At 41.8% G+C, this 23,872-nt stretch overlaps 2 protein-coding genes across 6 annotated transcripts; one reads left to right on the top strand and one right to left on the bottom strand.

Annotated features, from left to right (window-relative positions):
• The first annotated feature begins 1,231 nt into the window (after positions 1 to 1,231).
• On the top strand, positions 1,232 to 10,326 carry CCDC89 (coiled-coil domain containing 89). Of its 5 annotated transcripts, none has more exons than XM_078603844.1 (9): positions 1,232 to 2,422; positions 3,054 to 3,224; positions 3,994 to 4,116; positions 4,943 to 5,115; positions 6,257 to 6,387; positions 6,613 to 6,749; positions 7,377 to 7,453; positions 7,850 to 7,949; positions 8,192 to 10,326. In XM_078603844.1, exons 1-9 carry the CDS (start codon positions 1,286 to 1,288, stop codon positions 8,276 to 8,278), a joined length of 2,136 nt encoding a protein of 711 aa, XP_078459970.1. In that variant the 5' UTR covers positions 1,232 to 1,285; the 3' UTR covers positions 8,279 to 10,326. The 5 variants fall into 5 exon arrangements, with proteins under 5 accessions (XP_078459970.1, XP_078459969.1, XP_078459968.1 ...); XM_078603843.1 differs by having other exon boundaries at positions 1,233 to 2,422; positions 3,051 to 3,224; XM_078603842.1 differs by having other exon boundaries at positions 1,233 to 2,422; positions 3,045 to 3,224.
• A 2-nt stretch (positions 10,327 to 10,328) lies between these two features.
• On the bottom strand, positions 10,329 to 23,859 carry LOC144724568 (uncharacterized). The gene is made up of 13 exons (XM_078603841.1): positions 23,719 to 23,859; positions 23,425 to 23,578; positions 22,488 to 22,517; positions 21,879 to 21,999; positions 20,503 to 20,647; positions 19,317 to 19,467; positions 19,112 to 19,210; positions 17,655 to 17,881; positions 13,151 to 17,359; positions 12,822 to 12,917; positions 12,021 to 12,146; positions 11,370 to 11,424; positions 10,329 to 10,873 (listed from the first exon to the last, which is right to left on the bottom strand). Exons 4-13 carry the CDS (start codon positions 21,983 to 21,985, stop codon positions 10,587 to 10,589), a joined length of 5,502 nt encoding a protein of 1,833 aa, XP_078459967.1. The 5' UTR covers positions 21,986 to 21,999; positions 22,488 to 22,517; positions 23,425 to 23,578; positions 23,719 to 23,859; the 3' UTR covers positions 10,329 to 10,586.
• Between the last annotated feature and the right edge of the window lie 13 nt (positions 23,860 to 23,872).

Raw genomic sequence — 23,872 nt, 5'->3', positions numbered from 1 at the left:
GGGTTGTCATGTAAACAGAACGTGGACAATTCGTCACTAGTACAGCACCACCGGTGTGTTGGAGAGCCAAGCCATAACATTTACAATCTGAGTACGACGTTTCGCCAGTAATCTACGCCTCTAAATAAGGAACGATCCAGGTGGACTTCTCCACAAATCTGGCTGTCGCCTGATGAAGCTGGTTGTAAATACCCTGGTAGTGCATTGTCCTTGTACTGCCCTAAAGAAGGCTGTCTCTGGTGTAGACTAAGCAGTTACAAAGACAATACCATATATTATTATCAGAGCATGTTTGTTTGCATGTTCACCAATGCGAACTTGATTCCTCGCAAAAAGGTTTCTATCTGGTGTTTGAACATCTTAGCACCGGTTTGTTTTATTGTCATAAAGGGTAAAACCTATTATTATTTAATTTTCCACAATGTGGCCACTACTTGACCATATTGACACAAGACGGAGTTGAGTGGAAACATGACGAAATGTACAAGTGGACATCTCGGGGGCTGTCTGCTTCATGGATCGTGTTGATGATGTTGATCAATCGTATGCACGCCTGCCTTCTTCTTTATTCCGTACGGCTTATGGAGATAGCAGAGCAACGAAGCTGCAATTTCACATTCACGTGGTCAAGCTAGCAGATAGCGGATTTAATACCGTGTCAACCCATACGGTTTATCCAGTTTATCCAGTATTTTTGTAGAGGGAAATTGAGTTTTCAGGTCCATACGGCGGACAGCTGTTTCAATACAGGCAACAAACATTATTTTGGGTCTATTTATTTGTGTTTCTCCCTTGTGATGGGACTTTGTAGGATTAACATTGAGATTTATAAAGGCACGGGGTGACCAAGAAGGTCCTGAATTGGTCTGTCATAAGGTAGGGCGCTGATAAGGAGTTGACAGGTATGGGATTTGTATCGCTGCGGTGTCTCCTTTGTGTTTGTGGATCGGGGGCATTGCGTTCTTACGGTTTGTTCTGGATGGCCAAAGTCGCACACTACGACTGGAGAGTGTTTTTTTTATCTTCAATTTGTGCATTATCAGGGTATCTGCTGCTGACACGGTGTGTGCAGTGGATGCGGTTCAGAGTTTGGACTTTGAGCTTTGTGGAAGAGCAAAAACAAACACCAGAGGATCTTTCCACGTCGAAGGTCTTTCACGAAAAGGCGTTTGCGAGTTCTTTTGAACTCATTCAATCTGCGATCGATCGATCGAACGCCGATCGATCGAACGGCAATCGATCGAACGCCGATTGACCGCCGATCGATCGAACGGCGATCGATCGAATGTCGATTGAACGCCAATCGATCGAATGGCGATCGATCGAACGCCGATCGAACATCGATCGAACGCCGATCTCCCGGGTTCTCCAGAGCAACGCAAGCACGAGTGGGAGGCGAGTGATTGGTGGTGGTGGTGGCAGGGGGGGGTCTCTCCCTGGGCTTTGTGAACGTCTCTCCCCCGACGTGGAACCCAAGTGGTCACTGCCCGCCCCTCGTTGCCTTGGTGGCAAAAGCGTTCCCTGTCGCGCGCCGTCCGTCGGTGATGTGAAGTGGATACGCAGAGGGCTGCGGCGGCCACGCCACAACCCACGGCACGCCACACACAACAACAACAACATCATACGCCACACCACACACCACGCCATACACAACACGCCACATACCACCACACACAACAACAACATCATACGCCACACACAACACCACACACACCACAACAACACCACACACAACACAACACCACACAACACCACCACACATCACGCCACACACAACAACACCACACAACACCACACACAACAACACCACACACAACAACACCACACACAACAACACCACACACAACAACACCACACACACAACACCGCCACAACGACGCCACAACGACACCACACACCACGCCACACACCAACAACACCACACAGCACACCACAACGATACCACCACAACACCCCCACACAACACCACCACACCACACACCACAACACCACCACACCACCACCCCCACACACCCCACCACATCACCACCCCCACACACCACACACAACACCACACCACACACACCACCCCACACACCACACACAACACCACACACTCCACCCCCACACACCACACACAACACCACACACACCACCCCCACACACCACACACACCACCCCCACACACCACACACACCACCCACACCACCCCCACACACCACACCACCACCCCCACACACCACACACAACACCACCACACACACCACCACCACACACCACCCACACCACCCCCACACACCACACCACCACCCCCACACACCACACACAACACCACCACACACACCACCCCCACTCACCACGCCCCATGGCGTCCCCACGGGGCAGGCGGCGATGTGGCGAGGGGAGAGTCGAGAGCGAACACGGAGGCAGCGTCAGCCGCCCGGTCAGTTACACTTCAGCACTCTTACAAGTTGCTTACCTGTAAGGAATACAATAAACAAACAAACACAACACTACACGAGAGAGGCGGTGTAAGAGCCAAGATCATTCATTGCACGTGGCGAGTCGAATTTGTCGATAATCGATTCTCATGCACATTCAAGAACTGCATTGCGAGCACAATAATTTTTTCCGAATAAATGTACAGATATATTGTTAAATGTTAATGCTTATATCCCATCTGAAATATAGTATACTGAGTTTTTTTTATATTGACCATTAGCAGAGTGCTCTTTGATTATGATATGTTGAAAATGTTTTAGTCCATTTTTGGATGAAAGTGTACAAATGCACTTCAACATATTTCTAGATTTGAAGCTTTCGTGACTGCAAGGATTCATACTCCTAAGGTTTTTCGGCAAAGTCACGTAGGAAAATAAATAAATAATAAAATAAGAGAAATAATAATAGAAATAAAATAAAACATTTTTATTTTATTTTATTTCTATTATTATTTCTATTACTTTTTATTTTTTACCTACGTGACTTTACCGAAAAACCTAAGAGTATGCACTTCAACATGCTGCATATGCATCATCGTGAGCTGGCAGCTGTTGTTTCTGGAGCTGCAGCAGATCCCTGCCTCCTCGTCCTTGGCTGCAGTGGCTCCTCCGCTGATGCAGCTTCATCGGGGACCACAGGAAGATGGAGAGCAGTGTGCCCTACTCCGGTCAAGAATCGAGGAGCAGTCTCACCTCATCTCTATCCTCAAGCGTCGTGCCGATGATACCTTAGCCCGATGTCAGGTAATTTTGCAGCCTTCTATTGTCTGGTATCTTTGCTTATTTGTCTGAGTTTTGGGCTTGATAGTTTAGTGTTGAACCTCAACCCTTTTTTTAAAATGGAATATTTTTTTATGAATGCCAAATATTAATTGGCACGTCATGGCCATATTTATAGAATTACCCGTAATGTCTTAAGCTGTAAATATTTTAACCTCCTGAATACCCAAGTTGGATGTCCTGGTGCAGAATGGGCAAGAGCTACTGTAGAAAAAAAACAACCAGATGGCAATACTGGACATGGAATATATAGGTTTTTGGCTTTTGGTACTGATCATACATTATACCAGCATCAGAGGTCGCAAACGGGTTTTGATTCCTTACCTGTACCCGGCCGCACCAGGGTCGCAAACGGCTACCCGTACCCGGCCGGGTACGGGTAGCCGGGTATCGTGTAGGGTACGGGTATCGGGTACCCGGTTGCGACCTCTGACCACCATCCAAGATAGGTAATATGTTATTTCCATGATTTGTAACTGAATGTTCAATAAATGCTAATTCGATTAAGAAATGTACCTCCCAGTTGTATTAAATTTGATGTTCACTGTGTATTACATATCATTGGTGTCTGCTATTCATGTGTTCTTTTCACATCTCACCGGGACTATTAGCTCCTAGAGCTTAGTATTAATGTATGAGACAATAAATGTGAAACTCTGCAAACAGCAGCTGATATAAATATCACTATGTATGCTTGCGAACAACATTGTATATGTACCCCATGTTCGGCCAGGTCCTAGAGTGCAGAAGTGGTGAGCTGGAGAGAGAAAGGGACGTGGCAGACAAGCGTTGCAGCCTGCTAGAGCAACGCTTCATGGAGCTGGCCTCCAACCACCAGGAAATGATCACATTCAAGGTGTGTTCAGCATTACATATTACTGGAACAAGGATAGTGATATTGTACTCTAAAGCTATAAATACTGTAATTGTTGATTGCATTTATAAATATATTTTCAGTCTTTTGAAAATTCAACAGCTATTCCTGTTCTAGATTTGAAGCTTTCGTGACTGCAAGGATTCATTCTCTTAGTTCTTTCGGTAAAGTCACGGAGGTAAAAAATGAAATTAATAAAAATAAAACAATAAAAATCACGACGTTTCGGAGGCAACACAAGTCTCCGTCATCAGGTGTGACCGTCACAGCCAGATTTGCTGCATCAAGTGAGGCAAGGATTCAAGATGTAAGCCCTTAAAAGCAAGTTGAGGGGGGAGGAGAGGGGGGGGGGAGCTCATCAGAATGTGGTAGCCAATGAATGGAACGTATCGGGAGGGAGGGGGGCGGGGCTAAAAGAAGGCACAAAGTGCTACGTAGAACGTATCGGGAGGGGGAGGGGGGCGGGGCCAAAAGGATGCACGAAGTGGTACGCGAGAGTCGGCGACGTGGAAGTGGTTGTGCGCAAGTAACTATTGTTGCACACGCCAACGTATTGGAGGGAGAGGGGGGGCCAAAAGAGAGTGTGGGGTGCAAGTGTACGTGGACATGTGTATGTACAAGCACCTGTTGATACACATGATAGAAAAGAACGAAAAAGTCCATGTTTATACCAGTGACTTTACCGAAAGAACTAAGAGTATAGCTATTCCTGTATGAACAAATCAAATTTCTAGTATTTGATAGGATAACATTTCTTCGACATTACATTTATGGGAGTTAAAATGCAACAACTTGTAACCTCTAACAGGATGAACACAAGAAGCAGAACATGGATCTGCGGGAAGAGAATGCACAGTTGAGACGTGAAAATGAGTATCTTTTTTCTGCTTCCATTGAGGAAAGAGACACGATCATCACTAAACTCGCACAGGATTTGCAAGCATTGCAGACAGAGTGCTCTGAACAGGAACAACTATGCAGGTGGAAAGGCTTGAAAGCTTTTAAAGTGCTGAATCTGCACTTTAAAAATGTGTAACCCATCTTGTAGAATGTTGTACTGCTGCCCTGCTTCTGTAAGCTCATTCCACATACATGTCTATTCATATTATATACCCTAGGGCTGGCATGATACCATTGATCAATTGATTTTTCATTTATTCGATACGTCAAATCGCATATGTAAGAATTAATATATTTTTTTATTTGTATAGATTGTATATAAGGGTTTGACATCAGCCACCGCAGTGTTAAAAAATAATCAATGTTTGAATCACGATTATTCTTGGAATCACTGCATGTGGTAAATCTTCCCACCCCTAATATACAGTAGAACCCCTCTTAACGAAGGTAATTGGTTCCACATAACTGGTCGTTAAGCGAGTATAGGAAATACATATTAAAGGGTTAATTCGTTCCGATAGCATCGAAAGTTACTCCTTTCACCTAAAGTATTTTTTTTAACAATGGATATGAATACATATAGATACTATTAACATTATAAACACATTAAAAGAAACATGGTTATCAATGCATTAATTCATATTTACTGTACCTACAACAGCCTGTCGTTAACAGGGGAATGGTGGGTAAGCGGACACATTGGGCTTTATGGAGGCCCGTCGTTACCAGGAGTGGTCGTTAAGAGGGGTTCTATTCTACATTACTATACACTACACTACTATACACTGTGATACACTACTATACACTACACTATACACTACACATTGGGCTCTATGGAGGCCCGTTGTTAAGCGATTAGTCGTTAACAGGAGTGGTCGTTAAGAGTAACAGGAGTGGTCGTTAAGAGGGGTTCTACTTTATTCCCTATTTTCTGAATCAAAGGGCACTCTCAAGAGGTAACACATGAGGTCACTTTTTGATGTGGATTTTACACTGGTGTTGGATTTTAAGGTTGAAAGGTGTACAATAGCATAACAATGACTGGATATCAAGTTTTAGCGTACTTAAATGGTGTAGTACATACATGAATGAAATTATTGTTTGATATTAGGTGAGAGCTCTTTGAATTGAAAAACTGGAAATGTGTTTTTGTTAGAACCTGTATAATATCATTATTTGTCAGTTTAATGCATTTTTGAGTGGTGTCTGTGATGTGTTTCAGTCAGAAGGCAAAGAATTATTATAAAAAGGAAAATGAATTTAAAATCCGCTTGGAATATGTTGAAAAAACACATGCACAAGAGACAGAATCCCTAAAAAAGAAGCTGAAAGAATTGGAGACAAAAATTGCTGGTAATGCATTTCATAACATAATAACCAGTGTTGTAAAGCACGAATTTTTATTTAGCTAGACGTCGCTTATTTAGAAATTTCTGTCATCAAAATTATAACAAGGGTGCTTTCAGTGGTATAGGAAGTGTATTTTTGCTTTTTCGGAACGTGCATCAATTGTGATTATAATTCTTATGTATATAATATACTCCATTTGTTTACTGTTGTGTGGCTTTGGGTCCCTAGAGACTGAGGCTCTTACACTGGCTGAGAAAAGTGGGTGGGCAGCCGAGCAAAAGAGCTTGAAGAAACAGGTGGACGACCTGGCTCGGGAAAAACAGGAACTGTTAGAGCTTACAATGCAGAGAGGCCGACTCTTGCAGGTTTGCGTGCAATTCATCATAATTATCATCACCTGTGATCCATCTACTATGAGATGAAGGCCTTCCCAAATCTCCGCCACCTATCGTGGTCATGCAACAATCCATGCAGCATCTTCACAGGAGCTGATGTGATCACTCCATCTTCGTGGTAGACATCCTCTTGGGTGTGGTAAAGAAAACGATGAGGGAAGCATGAATGCAAAATAATGTCTCCTTTAGCTTGTACAAGCAGTGGGCCTTGACTAATAATGCCCAGCAGCGACGCGGATAGAGCCTTTATTTTGTAGATCGGAAGATCACTTGCAGGGTATATGTTCAAACAGTGCCACACTTTTCCCTGATTCCATTCACTGTCAAGTTCCCAAGCGTCCGTTCACTCCCATTCGTGGGATTTTGTCGTGTTAAAAATGTATTCACACGACTTCATAGGTTTTCGCAGTTGTGCTATATGGCACTGAGATATGTTTTTGGGGTATACCACGTGTTGCTTAGCATTAAGTTTGATGTTTCGGGCTGCAATCTGAATTGAAACTCCCTGACATCATGCCAATACAACGTCGGAGAGCTAAATCTTTCCCACTCCAATTTGGTGTCAAATAGACTGTGACAAATATTGACTCAATGCAGGAAAGACAGAAGGACATACAGCTGCTCGAGCATAAGCTGAGGAAATCGGAGGATGCAAGGAGGTCTGCAGAGGAAAGGTGGGTACGTACATACAACACTGTAAAGCTGTGGTTTGTCAAGAGCAATTACATTTGCATTTTATTGCTAGTCCAACATATGTGGATGGGGAAGACTTTATAAACACATGTAGTTTTCCAATAAAATTTTGTATCCTTGATTTCAAACGTATGTGAGCTAAACTTCAGCTTTTGTGGTCATTAAAATCTATAGCTTCCCTTTGAATTGTCACTCCCTGCCATAGTAATGTGCCATTTCCACCACCGACTCTGGCCTGCCTGTATAGCTGAGCACCACCCTACGTTTGTTAGAGCTTAGGGACAGTGCATTTGGTTTGACCGTTCTTAGTTTTGGTTCGTGTTAGGAACTGGAAAGAGATGTCATCGCAGTGAAAGCCATTGGTCACGTGGTGGTAGGTTTGAGCGGGATGTGGAGGCGGTGAATGCTGAACTGCAGGTGAGGGCATTGAGGGGGAAGCTGGACAACTCTGCACAGGCGTTTGACAGGCTGCAAAAGGTATGCTGTTCTTGCCAAATCTCAGCTTTTTTTATTAGATGCCCTGGTATTTGACAAATTCAGAACACTGTCAATGCATTTCGATAATGCAATATCCGTTATTAATATTGAATTCAGATTGTTATTTTTTATCAGTTACTCTAGACTTGTTTGGTTAACTTGGTGTTGGAATGTCATACTTGATTAAGACAACATTAGAAAATGTGACTCATGTTGTGCAACATTTATCCTTATTTCTACAGGAGTTTGAAGCCTTTAAGAAGCATAGTGGAGAATTACTTTCCAAAGAAAAACAACTGAATGCAAAATTACGCCATTTTGTTAGTTGAAAGACCATGTTTGTTTTCTTATTCACAACGTATTTTTGTTGTCAAATTTTTGAATAAAAAATGTTCTTTGAAATGTGGTGTTGTAGTTAGAAATCGTTTTCATATAGGTATCTTTCAAAAAACTGTTTTAGCACAATAAGCTCCGGGCGCTTAATAACACTATGTAACACAATTTGTGTTCCTGGGTAGTAAGTGTTATTTCGTAATTGCTTATGCCTAAAAAGTATAGAAAATGGCTATTATTCCACACAAACTTTGCTTTTGTGACCAGGACAGTGATATTTTGAAATTGACCTATTTTCAATGAGAAAACGGGCGAATTTGTGTCTTTTCGTTCACATAAAGTCAGAAAATAACAACATGAATAAAAATTTACATGTATTTATACTAAAGTAATACAAAAATGACTGCAAAAGATTTAGTAGTGAGTAGTTTTTCGAGATTTACGATTATACTGTAAATCACTTTCACAAATCAGCCCCCAAATGTAGTCTCCCATCATGTTCTCGTTTTACCGTCCTTGGTAGTGGCGTTCAAAGTCCAGTATATCCTGGTGGAAACGCTCACGTTGCTCATCTGAGTACGCTTCCATGTTCTTCTTGAATTGATCAAGATGAGCATCAAGGATATGGACTTTGAGGGACATCCTATAGCCCATTGTGCCGTAGTTCTTCACTAGAGTCTCAACCAGCTCCATATATGATAATTGGTTTTTTATCTGGCAACAAAACTGACACCTTTTTTACAAGCTCCACATAGTTTTCGACCTTGTGATTGCCCAGGAAGCCATGAACCACTGCGACAAGGCTGTTCCAAGCCTTACTTTCACCATGATTATAATCATGATTATATAATCATGGTTATAATCATGGTGAAAGTTGAAGTCTTATATCTAATGAGGCGTAACATCGTTGCCTTTTGTTTCCATGATCAAGAACATAATTACTCAACCATGTGGAAGATTCCAGTGCCAAGATTATCACCCAATATAACTTTGGTGTCGTCATATACTAGCTGTGCGGTATTAATACTTTTGTAAAACCAGCATAAAGGATTTAGATAAAAAAGGTGTACTTTTAAAACAGTGCTTTGTTGTGTCAAATATTTCACTATGAAACGACTGTGGTATGTTGATTCTTAAATGGTATGGTACATATTAGAACCATCTCTGTTTTAACAGCGCTGTGAATGTGCAAATCTTCTTAAGTCTAATTTAACTATTTGGGATGTGGAGATATTTCCGAGATAATTTTGGCTTTGAGGAAACAACTCTGATTTGACCTTTTAGCCTGAAACCCTACGAAGGCAAATACCTCCATTGCATTTTTAAGTTTGATTTGGAGTTAGTGCACTCTGGTATGCATCCAACAACCTAAGTTGAAATCCCGACGACTATTAACATCAATAATAAGTGATATATGAACCTATCCTGGGCTCCCTTTCACCAACCTGTGCTGACTAGTGCGGTGACGTATTATCAAACAACCCCTATGACTGACATGGTGTGCGGAGGTGTTTATCCAGCAGTGAATTGACAATTATAAAAGCCATCTATAATTATGACCAATTGCCATGCTCCAATTGATCAGAAATAAAGGGTATATGCATTGAAACAAAAAACTAACATGTTTTTAAAACATGTTATCAAGGAGACAATGGTATTTCTTAATATCCCCTTGAATGCATAAATAATTCTACTACATATTTTAGTGTTATGAAAATAGTGCAAAATGCCTCTGCAGTGGGAAACGCTGGTCTGAGGTGAGAAAAGATGGTAAAAGTTTGCTGTACACATTTCTGACGGGCCAAACACAGTCTTCTCTGTCATTAGTCAGGAGCTGAAACTCTCAGCTTATCTCTCCTTTGTCAGAGGGCCTAAGCTTTTGACGAATGACAGATAATCCTGTGTTTAGCCCCTGATGTCTTGCAGTGCTATATTCATCATGTTTTCTCTGCCGCGTCTTAAAATGTTTTCTCATCTTTTCGGTTGTCGTTTATAATATGTAATTAAGAGTGAACACATAGACAATAAACATTCAAGAGCCAAGTATTTTGTTGCAACAATGCTGGATATCGTTTATTTTTGGTAATTTGGAACACTACATACAATTACACTAAAAGCAACATTTGTAATGATGTGCAACTGTTTTATATCAGTACATCTACGTGGACTTAAAACTGTCATTTTACTATTTAAAATTCATCTAATATTTTATTAGCGTTGACACTACATACATGTGACAACACACTAATATCAGGTCTGTGGTCGGTCCGTTTAGTCCGTTCGGTCGGGTCACACTTTTTGTTTTCACTCGGGGCATTGGCTGTATTGGCAGGAGCACGACTGCACATAAGTGTAACTGTGCGCCTTTTGGCTGCCATTGGGACAGAAGAGCTGCACCGAGCGCTTCTCTGTCAGGGCGGGAGCGCAGCAACCGCAGCGGCGGTCGAAAGTGTCAGTCTCGGCAGAGTAGAGGGTGGTGGCCGAGCAGGTACCCGCGCACTCCATCACGTCCACGAACTCGTGGCTAATGCAGCCTTCGGCGCTGATTGGCGTGCTCTTGCCGTTTACCAGAACAGGTTGACACGTCATGTCTGGAATTTTTGGGAGAGAACGGGCATTAGAACAATGTGGCTATCAGTGTTTTCGGAAACTTCTTGGTGTTAATTAGCCTATGCTTTATACGCGTGAATAGTGCACACAGGATTTAAATGCAAATGCATAGTTTTGACGAGTTTGTTGGACATGTTTGTACATAGGGAAAAATAGCACATTACAAAAAACATTCATAATTTAAATTTGTCTTAGGTAATTGACTCTTATTTTATATTTATAGAGCACTTTAGCTCAAAGTACTTTACATTGCTTTAAAGCAGTACAAAAATAGTATGATTTAGACGGCAAGATGGCAAGGGCCGAGGAATGAGTGATTGTTACAGAGGGCATATGGATCATAAAGATATCCACCAATGTCTTGGTATATATTAAATTGGTTCTACACCATAAAACATTCTCAAGCGTCTTATCTCAGGGGATGATATACTTTGTGTTGTTGAAAGTGCGTGGAATATAAGTGGGTGTTTTTCTTACTTGGCTCGTTGTATGTGAGACATTTCAGGCAGCATCCATCTTGAACAATGTTCTCCTGTAATGTAAATTGCTGTTATTAATTGTGTTCTCTTTAATATTTTTAAAAGTTCTAACCTACCCTTTATCCACATTACCGTATCTGAAGACTTTTGGGAGGAGGGTCCTGCATTGTGACATTTTGATAATTAATGAAAGGCTTTTGTAAAAAAAAAAGTGTATACTGAAGTACTATATGTTGAGCTTTACGTACAGAATACATAATTTATATACTATACACAATACAGATAATATGAGGTGTGTATGTTGAACTTATTTTGCACTGGATGTAGCCAAATGTGCTAATCAGAGGTACAGAGGAAGAACAACAAACTAAACACTAAACACAAAATAATGTCTAAAGAAATACGTTTTCAATCTCGATTTGAAAGTGCATTGCTCCAGTGGCTTCCTAATATCAGAAGCGAATCTGAAATCGCGCAAAGCAGTGACCATCTTTGTTCGATGGTTAGCCAAAAGCCGCTGCAGGGATCACCAGAGTTTGCGTGATGGTTTATGCTCGTCGAGATCGGCAAGGTATCGTGGTTCGTATTCCTGGAACGAGCATGTTTTTGGCATGACTGCTACTGATGGTGCTATCGTGAAGGCACTTACCGGCTTGCAGTCGTCGGGGACAGGATCACAGCGGATGGTGTTGCAGACCTCAGACACTTGCCCCAAAGACTCCACGCAAATGCAGGTTGTGCACGACTCGAAATCCGGATTCCATTGCTCGCCAGGCTGAAGGAGGTAAATGAGCACATTGATTAAAAAAACCCAATAACACTGTCATGCAGTTGCAATGTGTCGCTTTTTTGTTGAATATTGATAGTTTTTGTATTTTGGCCTGTAAACTTAAAATCAATGTGAAATGTTCTATGTTGTTGAAAGTGCGTGGAATATGTGGGTGTTTTTCTTGCTTGGCTCATTGTGTGAGACATTTCATACACTGATATTTGTTGTACCTGTGGGAAATTTTAAACTAGCCCTCTTAAGTTTAGTGTTATATGATTCCCTATTTTATTTAAAGATATTACATTTTCTTTGTGGACAAATACCAAAACAAATAATTTAGCCCAATGAGAGATTGATCAGAAGGATTGGAAACCTATGCTGTTTCTCATTTCAATCTGCTCACAAGCATTTGCTTTATTTGGTTTTGTATAAATAATGAGCAATGATTCATTTATATTAAAGAGCCTATATATAGATACGTTACGTAAATAAGAGAAAAAATATAATCATCCGCCTAAAATGTGTCCAGTCCATCGGTCTACAGGACTTCCAGAACAATATATCATACATACCTAGATACAAAGGCACATGCTTATTTTGTGTACTCTACATCCTTTTGAAAGTGCTATATTAATTATATTTAAAACTTTACATTGTAAATGTTTACTCTGCACATCTTACCTGATACATCTTGATGACACCGTTGTCATAAGTGGTGCAGTTCACCTCCACACATTCTCCACAGCAGGTGCCAGCAATAGGTGAGTTTGCAAGTCCCTGGTAAAATAATGACACGTCACAATGTAAATTTCAGGAGCTGCATAATTGTTTGAGAATATGTAAACTTAACACAAGTAAGAAATTAATTATGCTCATAAAAAAGGTGACGAAGACTTTAAATATAAATGAAGCAGGAGGTAGTGAATATATATTTTTGAAAAGGTAGAAGAACACGTGTGCAAATCAATGAACGTTATTAAATAATTGTTTTGAGATCATGCACAACTTACCAGACCACATGGTGCGCAGCTCTCCACTTCACAGCGTATTCTGAAGTTTTGATCAACCTCTTCACAGAAGCATACTGTGCATACATCCACTCCCCATGTGCTGTCAACAGGATAAATCTGGCCATCGAAAAGGCATTGCCGTGGACGGCACTCGTAAATTGAACAATTACAGGCGTCTTGCCCTGTGACGACGGACAAAGAATCTTCAGGACAATGCGATGGTGCGCACGAAGGTTTACATTGGCATACCGGAATTGGCCCACAGCATGGCACTACCTCACCAGCCACCACCATCTGGTTGACTAATTGGCAACTGATATTATACACTGGACACTTGCTGGAATCGCAGATGCATGAATAAGAATTGCAGCATGGCCCTTCAGTGGTCTGCAGCACCTCGTATTGTCCACATACTGGAACAACCACATCGTCGCATGAAGGGCAAACACACTCAGTCTTGTTGCAGCAAGGCTCAACCGTGACATGAAGAATTTTAGGAGCAATACACACGGGTGGAGGTACACTCTTGCATATCTCTTTGTCGCAGACGATGCGATAGACAGGGCAGCATCCACCTTCATTTATGTTGATGACTTTGTAGCCGAATGGGATATCTGTTGGAGGCTGTGAGCTGTTGGGACAAACTTCAGGGCATACACAGTTGTAGATCTTGCAGCAAGCTGATGGGTTAATCACGTTTAGGACGTAGTCCGCTATGCACACGGGTACTTCATTTTGGCACGAGGATGGTACGCACTGACACTTGTATTTCTTGCAGCATTCCTTTACTTCTTGCAGGACAAGCTCCTCGCCAACGTCACATGTGGGTATGGGCAGTGGGTTTATGCAGTCGCTGTCTTCGCAGGGTAGGCAGATGTCTGTCGTGCAGCAACCATTGCTGTCCAATACACTGTGCTTCTTCTGGCCATCTGCACAAGTGACATTTTCAAAAAGGCAACTGTATGCTTTGCAAAGTGCTCTATATGAGCCACCAGGAGCCATAGTGCTGCACTCACACTCGGTGCATCTGTTGCCATCAGGATACCACTTGTCACCTGGCGCGTATGCTGTGCCGTCATTGCCAATGCATTTTGGACACCTTGAAGGTGCTATGCATGTGTCGTTGTAATATACGTAATCATCTGGACACATACAGCCCTCAATTCTATCACAAGTTGAAGGTTGATAGTTTTCGTAGTTATCGCAGGTCTTTGGACAAGTTGGGGCACATGGTCGGTATTGGTATGGAGCTGGGCATTCGTATGGGCAAAGTGAAGAGTTCCTCCAATTGATACAAATGCCAACCTTTAGGCACTCCTTGGAATACTCTTCTAATGAAGCACATGCTGACTGGTTTCCACCAAGCTTACAAACATCAAATCTGCAGGAGTTGTAGTACACATCTGGATTCACTAATGGGTGGCAGGCCTTGAAAGCTGTGGTGTAAATGACATCGCAGACGTTGACTGGAGCTCCGTTGACACAGCAGTCAGTAGTATTACATATATGAGGTGGTTGTGGGTAGCAAATTGTCTTGTTGTCCGGTGAAATTTCCCAGCTGTATCCAAACTCGTCACTGTCTTTCACTAGACTGCCATTGTTGGTAATGAAGTCGTCTCTTGGATTGCCATCACAGCTGCCACACAACCCTTCAGTTCTGTTCCACCAAATTGATGGGGGTAGTTCAATTCGGAAGGCCATATTACTCGGCGTGAATGTTAGCTTCAGACCAATCTCAGGGATGGTTAATACTTCAATCAGACCAACAAGCTGTACAAAGATTACGCTACCTATTACCCTTGAAGGTGGGAGCTTTAGTAAAGCGCCGTTGGCGTTTATGTACTTGTTAAGTAGCAAAGTAACTTTGTTGCCTTTGTAGAGCACTGTCACCGATTTAGTACATGTCATTGTCGTAGACGCAGTACAGTACTCATTTGTGGCGTATATAAGGAGGTCATTAGATAGGGTGTCATTCACAAGCACATATGAACAATTCCCCATGAATGGATAATATTTTCCATCGAATGTTATGTAGTGAGGATCGCCATAGCCAGTACATACGCACGGATTGCAAGAGTCAATTCCGACACAAGAATTGCCGTCCCACACTTTGTCGTCGGGACACATGCAACCAGATGTGAGTGGTATAGCACAATTGTTTTGTGGCTGGCCGTTGATGTTAGTGCATGTCTTTGGACAACCGGAGGCACACTCCTTGTACACCATGTTGTTATTGCAGTTGACTGGACAGTTGACAGGGACACGCCAATTAATGCACTTGCCCTGGTTCATACATTGCTGGGTGTAGGAGGCAAATGATGGGCATTTGCATTGGCTGGCAGCGGAGATGGATGCATTTGCGTCAATGCATTTGCAGACGTCCGTGAGGCAAAGGTTATAATATAAGTTTGGATCCACCCAACCCTGACATTCTAAGAATACTGGTGAAAAGATGGCTTTGCAAATTTCAATTGCCTCCTTGGATTCCAAGCACGTTGTATTAGGTTTGGTGCACAGATTTGTACCAACCTCCCAGCTCTTTATAAAGTCACTTATGTTTGCTGCTGCAGTGCCGTTCTTGAAGACAAAGTCGTCCATTTTGTTGCCATTGGCATTTCCACAAAGCCCACAGACACGTCCCTTCAGACTTTCGTCGACCACAACTTGCGTTTCATATCCATTCTTCCATATTACTTTGAAACCAAGACTGGATGACACGAGTATCTGACTGTCAGTGACATAAGAAATATTTATGCCATTTATGTGCAGGCCAATAATTTGAATTTGTGCCGCTGTATAGCTGATATCATTAACAATTACATAATTGATTGACTCCAACACGAGGATAGTATCACTTGTTGCAATGTGAACCGCTCCAGTGCAGTTATTTCCATCGCCACTACACTTGAGCACGTATACTATTTCAAAGGTGCTATTTGCACAGTCCTTTGCCAATACATGAGAACAGTAGTCAATTTGGTACTGCTGATCATCGAACATTTTCAGCTGGTCACTTGCAGCAATGCACGTCTGCTCGCAGTTTGAATAGTCACACTTGACCGTGTCCTGTGAACGACAGTAGCATTGTCCGCATCCATTGGCACCACTTGGCCAGGAACCATTAACGGGATAGAAAACGCCCATGTAAATGCAGCCCTCTGGTGGTGAAGTGGTTGTGGACCACCTTGTCGTCGTTCCAACCGGTGGTTGACTTGTACTGAAAGTGTGTTCGGTTGTGTAGGTTGTGGGCTGAGGTGTTGTGATTATGACGGTTGTGATTTCTCCCGTGGTGGTTACTGGTGGTGGACTAGTTGAGTAGACCACGGTCGAAGTGACACAGTTGTCCTCGTCTTCTCCTCCTGTGCAGTCATCGGTGCCGTCACACACCCAGGAATTTGGGATGCATTGACATCCGCTCGAGTGGCAGTTAAACTGAGAGTTATTGCAGCAAGGTTTACAAATTCCACAGCAACTGTCCGCTTCCAATACGTAATATTCACCAACCGAGCATCCTTCCTGACTTGTAACGAGACATGTTTGCATTATGCATTCAACGTTTCCATCTATGCACATGCATGTTTTGCACAACTCGTTCCAAATACTTCCGTGCTCATATACAGCACCATTTACTACACACGGACAGTCATACAAATGCACGCAGGCTCCCTTGTAGCAGTAAAGTCCTTCGAGACAGCTTGAACAGGTGCTGTTGTCAAGATCTACAGTCATGTTTGGACATTTTTCACTTGGTGGCGGTGTTGATGTTGAAGGTGGTGGCGTTGTTGATGTTGGAGGTGGTGGCGACGTTGTTGATGTTGGAGGTGGTGGCGACGTTGTTGATGTTGGCGGTGGTGGTGACGTTGTTGATGTTGGAGGTGGTGGTGACGTTGTTGATGTTGGAGGTGGTGGTGATGTTGATGTTGGAGGTGGTGACGTTGTTGGTGGTGGTGATGTTGATGTTGGAGGTGGTGACGTTGTTGGTGGTGGTGATGTTGATGTTGGAGGTGGTGACGTTGTTGGTGGTGGTGATGTTGATGTTGGAGGTGGTGACGTTGTTGGTGGTGGTGATGTTGATGTTGGAGGTGGTGACGTTGTTGGTGGTGGTGATGTTGATGTTGGAGGTGGTGACGTTGTTGATTGTGTGCAGATAAGTTGATTTCCAAAGCATGTGCATCTTTGTCCATCTGGTGTGGTCACAGACCCAGCAGGCTGTAATGAAACAATACATACAAATGTTTCTGAGATATGGAAACCAATCACCAATATTTATATAAATCACGAATGTTGTGTGTCCATAAAAAAAATAAAAATAAAGATATAAATCAATAGTAGGTCCATACTTTTTAGTGTAACATGTAACTTTCATATATTATATTTTTTATCAAAAAATATATTTCTATCCACATAAAGACTGGATTTACAGTACATGATGATGAGATGCATGTGACAAAGAAAATAATCTGTTACAGTTACATGCTATGTCTCTGTGCGCTGGGTCACTTACAGGAACCACAGTCCCATCGGGCAATCTGCAAACGCAGTCCTGTATCTGGACACATGTGGTCAGGTCAGCCTTAAGCTCTCCTGGACCGCATTCTGGACTTGTGCATCCAGGGATACAGGGAGCCATGTGCGGGGGCTGGCACTGCCCAAAGTAGTATTGCATGCCCTGGCACATCTTTTCGCAGGCCGTTATGCACATGCTCCACTCGGAGCCCGATGGACACAGCCCTGTGACATAACAGACATTTATCGTGAGTAAAGTAGCCCGGCGCAATTTCTTGGTCATGCCACTGCTGTGTAGAATGACCTCCACTAAAGGTGGCGCTAGGGATGCTTGTCCGGTGGGCTTTAAGCCTACTCTTCTGCCAATCGACTATTGTGTAGGCATTTATATTGCTGGGTGGACAAGAGGTGGTAAGGTTTAAGAAACGTACCCATTTATCCAGATGGTTTTGCCGGGAAATGGAATCAAGCAGGGGTCCTCTGAATTGCAAGTCTAATATGCTCACAGCAGCTTAAATATTATTGGTAGTGTTTAAACAGTTTTTGGTGAATATGTACATTTATATATATGTTAAATGCAATTTTCAAATGCAATATCTATGTGATATAATTGTAACCTACATTTCTAGTGCAAATGGTGTTTATGTACATTTTTGTCATATAATATTTGCACCTTGCAACATTTGAACATTTTTTTACAATGTATTGTATCTTTTTTTTTACCAAGTAGCATAGCTTACTTCACAGGAATTTAGACATCATCTTTAAATACATTATGGCAAGAACCATTTTAATAGCAAATTCTATTCGAATGTACTTGTCTCATAACTGATATTAATTTTTTTACGAAGACGTGATTTGAAGCCAAACGTTTGCACAGAGTTACATGTTCATAAAAAAAATCTGATACATAGAAGGAATATACCGGCAAATGGGCACGTCAGAAGTTTTTACCCATGGCTACAACACGGGAAGGGGGGTAGAGTCAATGATATTATGCATGGAAAAAGAGAAAGGGACGAGAAAGGATGCTGGGACAGAAGTCCCCAAAGTCAGACAAAGAGGGCACTGCTCAAGATGAGGTAGCAGTGGGCAGGAAGGGCAAGAGGGAGTCAAGGAATGACTGGGCCAAGGTGTCAGGGATGATAGGGTGATGATGATGAGAGGGGAGGGAAAGAAAAGGAAGAAGCGAGCAGAAGTGAGAGATTTATGGTCGGGGTGGCCACACATAAGTCACGTGATTTATAGGATGCTTAAGATGAGTGGGATATATAGATGTTGAGTGTGGTGTAACAAATGTCCTTACACGTAACACAATTTATATGACAGTGACAAATACACCTGCAGTCACGAAAGCTTCGAACCATTTTTACACTTGTACGACCCATTATTTGATGTTGCACAAAACAACACGTTTATAAGTGGGCAATGAAATATAAAAAGTCGTGTTCTTACTTGTGGTAGATGAGGTAGTACCAGTCGTCGTACCAGTCGTCGTACCAGTCGTCGTACCAGTCGTCGTACCAGTCGTCGTACCAGTCGTCGTAGGAGTGTCTGTAAACAAGAACGTTTGCAGTTAGCACATGCGAAACAATCTTTCCAAGTGCTGTGATTTAGTAGTAAATAAAATGTTTAGGCACACAGAAAAAACACAACAAACCTGTGATGCATTCTCCAAGCACCTCCACACGCAAGCTTATGTGGTTATGCCAACTAATAGGGATAATACGGATATAGCTGATGTACAGAGGCTCTGAAGGACTTATGTAATTTGTCTTAAGCGAGTTCTTGTCCTGGTTGCCCGGAAACACCTGAAATAATTACGAACACAAAAGGTTAATGTTTCACTTATCCAGATATATGGCCACGCAAATGTGAACGTAAGAGTTGGTATGTGCAATTCTCCATGTAGTGATCCATACTGTTTTTTTAAATTCCGATATGTGTGTGTGTATGTTAGCGAGCACCTATGAAGGCCGGCATGGCACACGAGAGAGTCGGTGGCCAGCACCACCAACACACCTGTTTTTTTTATTGTTGTCCCAGAGGCATTATTGTCGTGCAATGCATCTCATATTCATTACCGACCAATGAGTGTAAACATTTTGAGGAAGCATTGTGATGATTTTGTAATTAAACCCTTAAATATATTCAGCATGAATAGCAATATCCAACTAAAAGTCAGTCAATCTCTATTACCTCTCTCTTTGACCTGAAGGACAGTTGTCCAAAACATCAGCACTGCTATTTATTTTGTTCTTGTCCTGTCGTACTATTTATGAAGGTGTTGAGTGTTTTTGTTTGTGGCTTGCACCACTACCAATACAGTCCCTCAACTGTTTGAGCAATTTAAACATGCAACCAAAAGTACTTCTCCAAGCACTACACTTTCATAGATGTCAGAGGTATTAGAAATACAAGCTGCTATCAAATGGTTAAGGAATTACACAAATGAAATGGGGTGTGAGGCAGAGTGGTTCGCATACTGCGAGTTTAATTCTTAGCCGTGGGTAACAACAACAGTGGGTGAGTAATAGCTGAACTAATCAATCCCTAAGTGTATGTTATGTGTCTGATTTTTTAGATGAACCATAGCTGTTGTCTTTTACATGAACCATAGCATAAACATTTTTTTAAAGTAACGTCCTTAAAGAGCTAAAAAAACTGCGCATATTTAGCAAGTCAATTAACACGAACAAATTCATATTCTTTAGTGAACACAAAGAATGATGTGCAATGCAGAGGAAAATACTCAACAAACTTTTTGATGATAATGAAACAGTGTTATGTTTAGAGCAAAGATAAAGCTGCAACTACAGAACAAAAATGTTTTATCTATGCATTACCTGAGCGATGGTGTTCCAGTTGATACCATCATTGCTGTAAGAGACTTTGTAGGATTCAACCCACTCATCAGCATTTGGATTGCCTTGTGTGGTTATGGCAAATACATTCCTCGATGAAGGTAGTATTAATTCCAGGTGCTGGAATCTGTCAGGAAAAATAGTGGGTGAAGATGGGCATAATATTTTACATTTGTAACGTCCACAGTATTCACTCACTGTCGAATAGGGAGAATGACTTCGAGGTTCAAGGAACCACAGACAAGCGGGGAGGCAGCTAACAATCGGCCAGGCTCTGTGGCCCTCTATATATTATTATTGTTATCAGTCTATTCATGAGTGTTTACATGTTGGAGGAAACGGGAGCACCCAGGGAAAACCCCACGTATGCGAGGGCGCAGCACTCTATCCCATACAGATGGAACAGGTGGAGACTGCATTTTGCTGTACTGTGCTCTCCTGGTACGCCATTGTATGGTACCTCGACCTCAATGAGAAGGCAGTTTCACAACATTTGTGTGAATCATCTATTCTCCCCTGCACAGTGCTGAGTCACGGGCATGCACCACCACTGCCTGCCTTTTTTACCCTTACTATAAGGAGTCCACTTTGCTCTAAATTATTAGTTGCATCTGTCAACCTACTTTGAAAATAGTTTGTCTTTGTTAGATTATTAACTTAATTGTATGCAAAGGTATTATCCGTTATCAGTGGCGGCTCCTGCAAAATCTCTCAGGGGGGGCAAATGTCTGGATGATTTATAAGGATAAGGTCCACCCATGCAAAGGATAAATTAACAGCTTAAGCATGTAAAGGCAACTTCACTTCTTTAATATTAATGAAAAATAAAGTGACTCTTACAATACATCTTGTTTGTTTCTATACTCAATATTAATACAATCCACTCAAGTTTATTTTATTAAAGATTCCACTAGGTGGCGACAAATAAAATTGTTGACTGAAAAGTGCTTACGTATGATGACGTAAGCACATTAGTGCGAGCCCGCCCGTAAGCCATAGATAATGCATTGCAGCGCCCCCCGTTCGAAAAAAAACATCTTTGAATGTAAGTCTATGGGAACACTCTGGGCGATTCTCACCGGAGTGAAATCGCCCAAAAAGAGGCGGTACTCCACAGAACGTGACATGACGCTGATTGGACTATATCCAGAGGCACAGTGACGGCTAGCGTGACTCTGTGGTTGAATGACATTGGTGGTGCGTCGCCCAATCGCCCTAATGAAGAAACCGCCCCTGTCCGTTATATTGTCTGATATAAAGGAGTACATTTGTGGTGTAATTATTCTTTGAGTGAATTTTCTGTCATGGAAGACTGACAAGTGTAATATGTTATTTGTAAGTGAAAATATCCATCATACTCGCTGTTAACAGCAGCAGCCCATGCATGCACAGAGTACAGGGGGGCACTGCTGGGCCCTTCTTCCGAACTCCTTGAGGATGTGGCTGTGAATTCTTTGATGCCCATTGGCTTTACACAAGCTGCATGGATCATACAAACAGAAACAGAAGCAAATGTCTTCTATTAAAGCTGGATACATTTGCGAGTAAATAACCTGGTAATGAAAACCCATCATGGCTGGCAATTATGTTGGGTTGTCCTTGCCTCTCAAGCATTGGTGTTACTTGTTACTACATCTAGACAACTAATTTTTTCACAAGAGTTTACCCAGGGGAGAGTCACATCAGATACATTCGATGACCACAATTGTGAGCTAGCAACTAAAATACGGTTACTGAGAGTGAATTGGTAAATTTGTTGAGTGAAGACATGTCTTTGTAAACAAAAAGAATGTGGCTTTAAGAGCTCACGACAGGATTTTGCATTCAATTAATGTCCATGAATGAATTTGGAGAAGTTTCCAAGATCACTATTGCACACAAGAATTGTTCATGTTTTTCAAAATAAAATGTTAGGATCGAATTACACACGAGTCAGTCCCTAATTGAATTAACAAATAATTACAAACCAGTTGTTGTTGGCACAGCTGTTGATGTATCTGAAGGGGGGCGAGGGGGAGACATGAACAAATTATAAGCATTTAATTAAGAATACAATTTACATAAAAATAACATTGTGGCCAATTGCATGTATTGTGAATCAGAGTATTACAGATATTATAGACAATATTTGTCTACAGTCAGGTAGAGTGGTGATGGGTCCATGATTGCTTTATTCAAAATGCTTCTATGCAGATTATTTTCAATATTTCATTCAAGTCTCACACTTTGCCTCTGATCCTTCAACTTCACTGGCTTCCTGTTTACTATCGCAGTCTTTTTAAATAACCGACGCTCGACTTTAAAAATATTCTCCGTGGCCTTGCCGCACCTTAATTTTCCTCTCTCATTCCCTTATATGTCCCCTCTTGTCCGCAATCTTCTCTGTCTCTCGCTGACCCTCCTACCTGTGCCCAATCTCGTTTTGTTCCTTCTCCCTCCTTGCACCCCTCCGCTGGCATAAACTTCCCCTGTACATTAAGCAGTCACCCTCCTTGACCTCCTATCATTCTTCTATCAAAGCTCATCTGTTCTCTATTGCCCATTCTCCTCTCTTGACCCGGCCTTCCACTCCACACATCTGATTAGCATGGTTGGCTACATACATACATTCTCATCCATCTCCTATGTTCCTTCTGTTGCTAATTTCGTGTTTTTTTTTCTCGACGTTGTACAAACACTAACATTTGGAAACTAAATTTCATAAGCAACATTAATTCAAATTTATGTACTTTGTTTAAAAAATAACCCAGTAAAAGTGGGGTAGTAATATGTAAATTTTAATTTCTGGATGCAATCATAATAAAAAGGAAGAAGAGTTACATTACAAATGATAAGACACCGTGTGTACCAAGCTATAAATGAAGGGGTAAATTGGCACAGAGAAATAAGGAATAGGTCATTTACCCTGAGGGTAACAGGCTTGGAGAAGTTGAGCAAGTAAGCTGATGTGCTCATGATATTCAATAGGATAAACACGGACATAAGCAGCATTGGATGGGATAGATGGGCTGAAATAAATTATGGTTTCCGGGTGTCCCTCAGAGTTGCCGTCAAATATCTGAAAAAAAAAAGCCATTACAAAGATAGTTTAAAATATTCCGTCAACATACTTGCATTGTGATTGTAAAATTACATGTTATTCCACAACACTCGCCCAATTCACATGTTAAGACTCGTTGACGCCTGTAAAAGTATTACCTTGTTTAGTGGAATCCATACAATACCATCAACACTGTAGGAAATTGTGAATTTGGTAACCCACTCATTCTTTTCTTCCTTGCCCTTGATTTGTATACCAATAACTTCATTCCCTGGAGGGAACTGGAATTGTATGTATGGGTTGCTAGAAAAA

Source organism: Lampetra planeri, chromosome 21 (genome assembly GCF_965212315.1).
Source record: "Lampetra planeri chromosome 21, kcLamPlan1.2.h2, whole genome shotgun sequence".
Classification (NCBI taxonomy): domain Eukaryota; kingdom Metazoa; phylum Chordata; class Hyperoartia; order Petromyzontiformes; family Petromyzontidae; genus Lampetra; species Lampetra planeri.
Note: the sequence above shows the minus strand (reverse complement) of the source record. Positions and strands in the feature narration are given on the sequence as shown.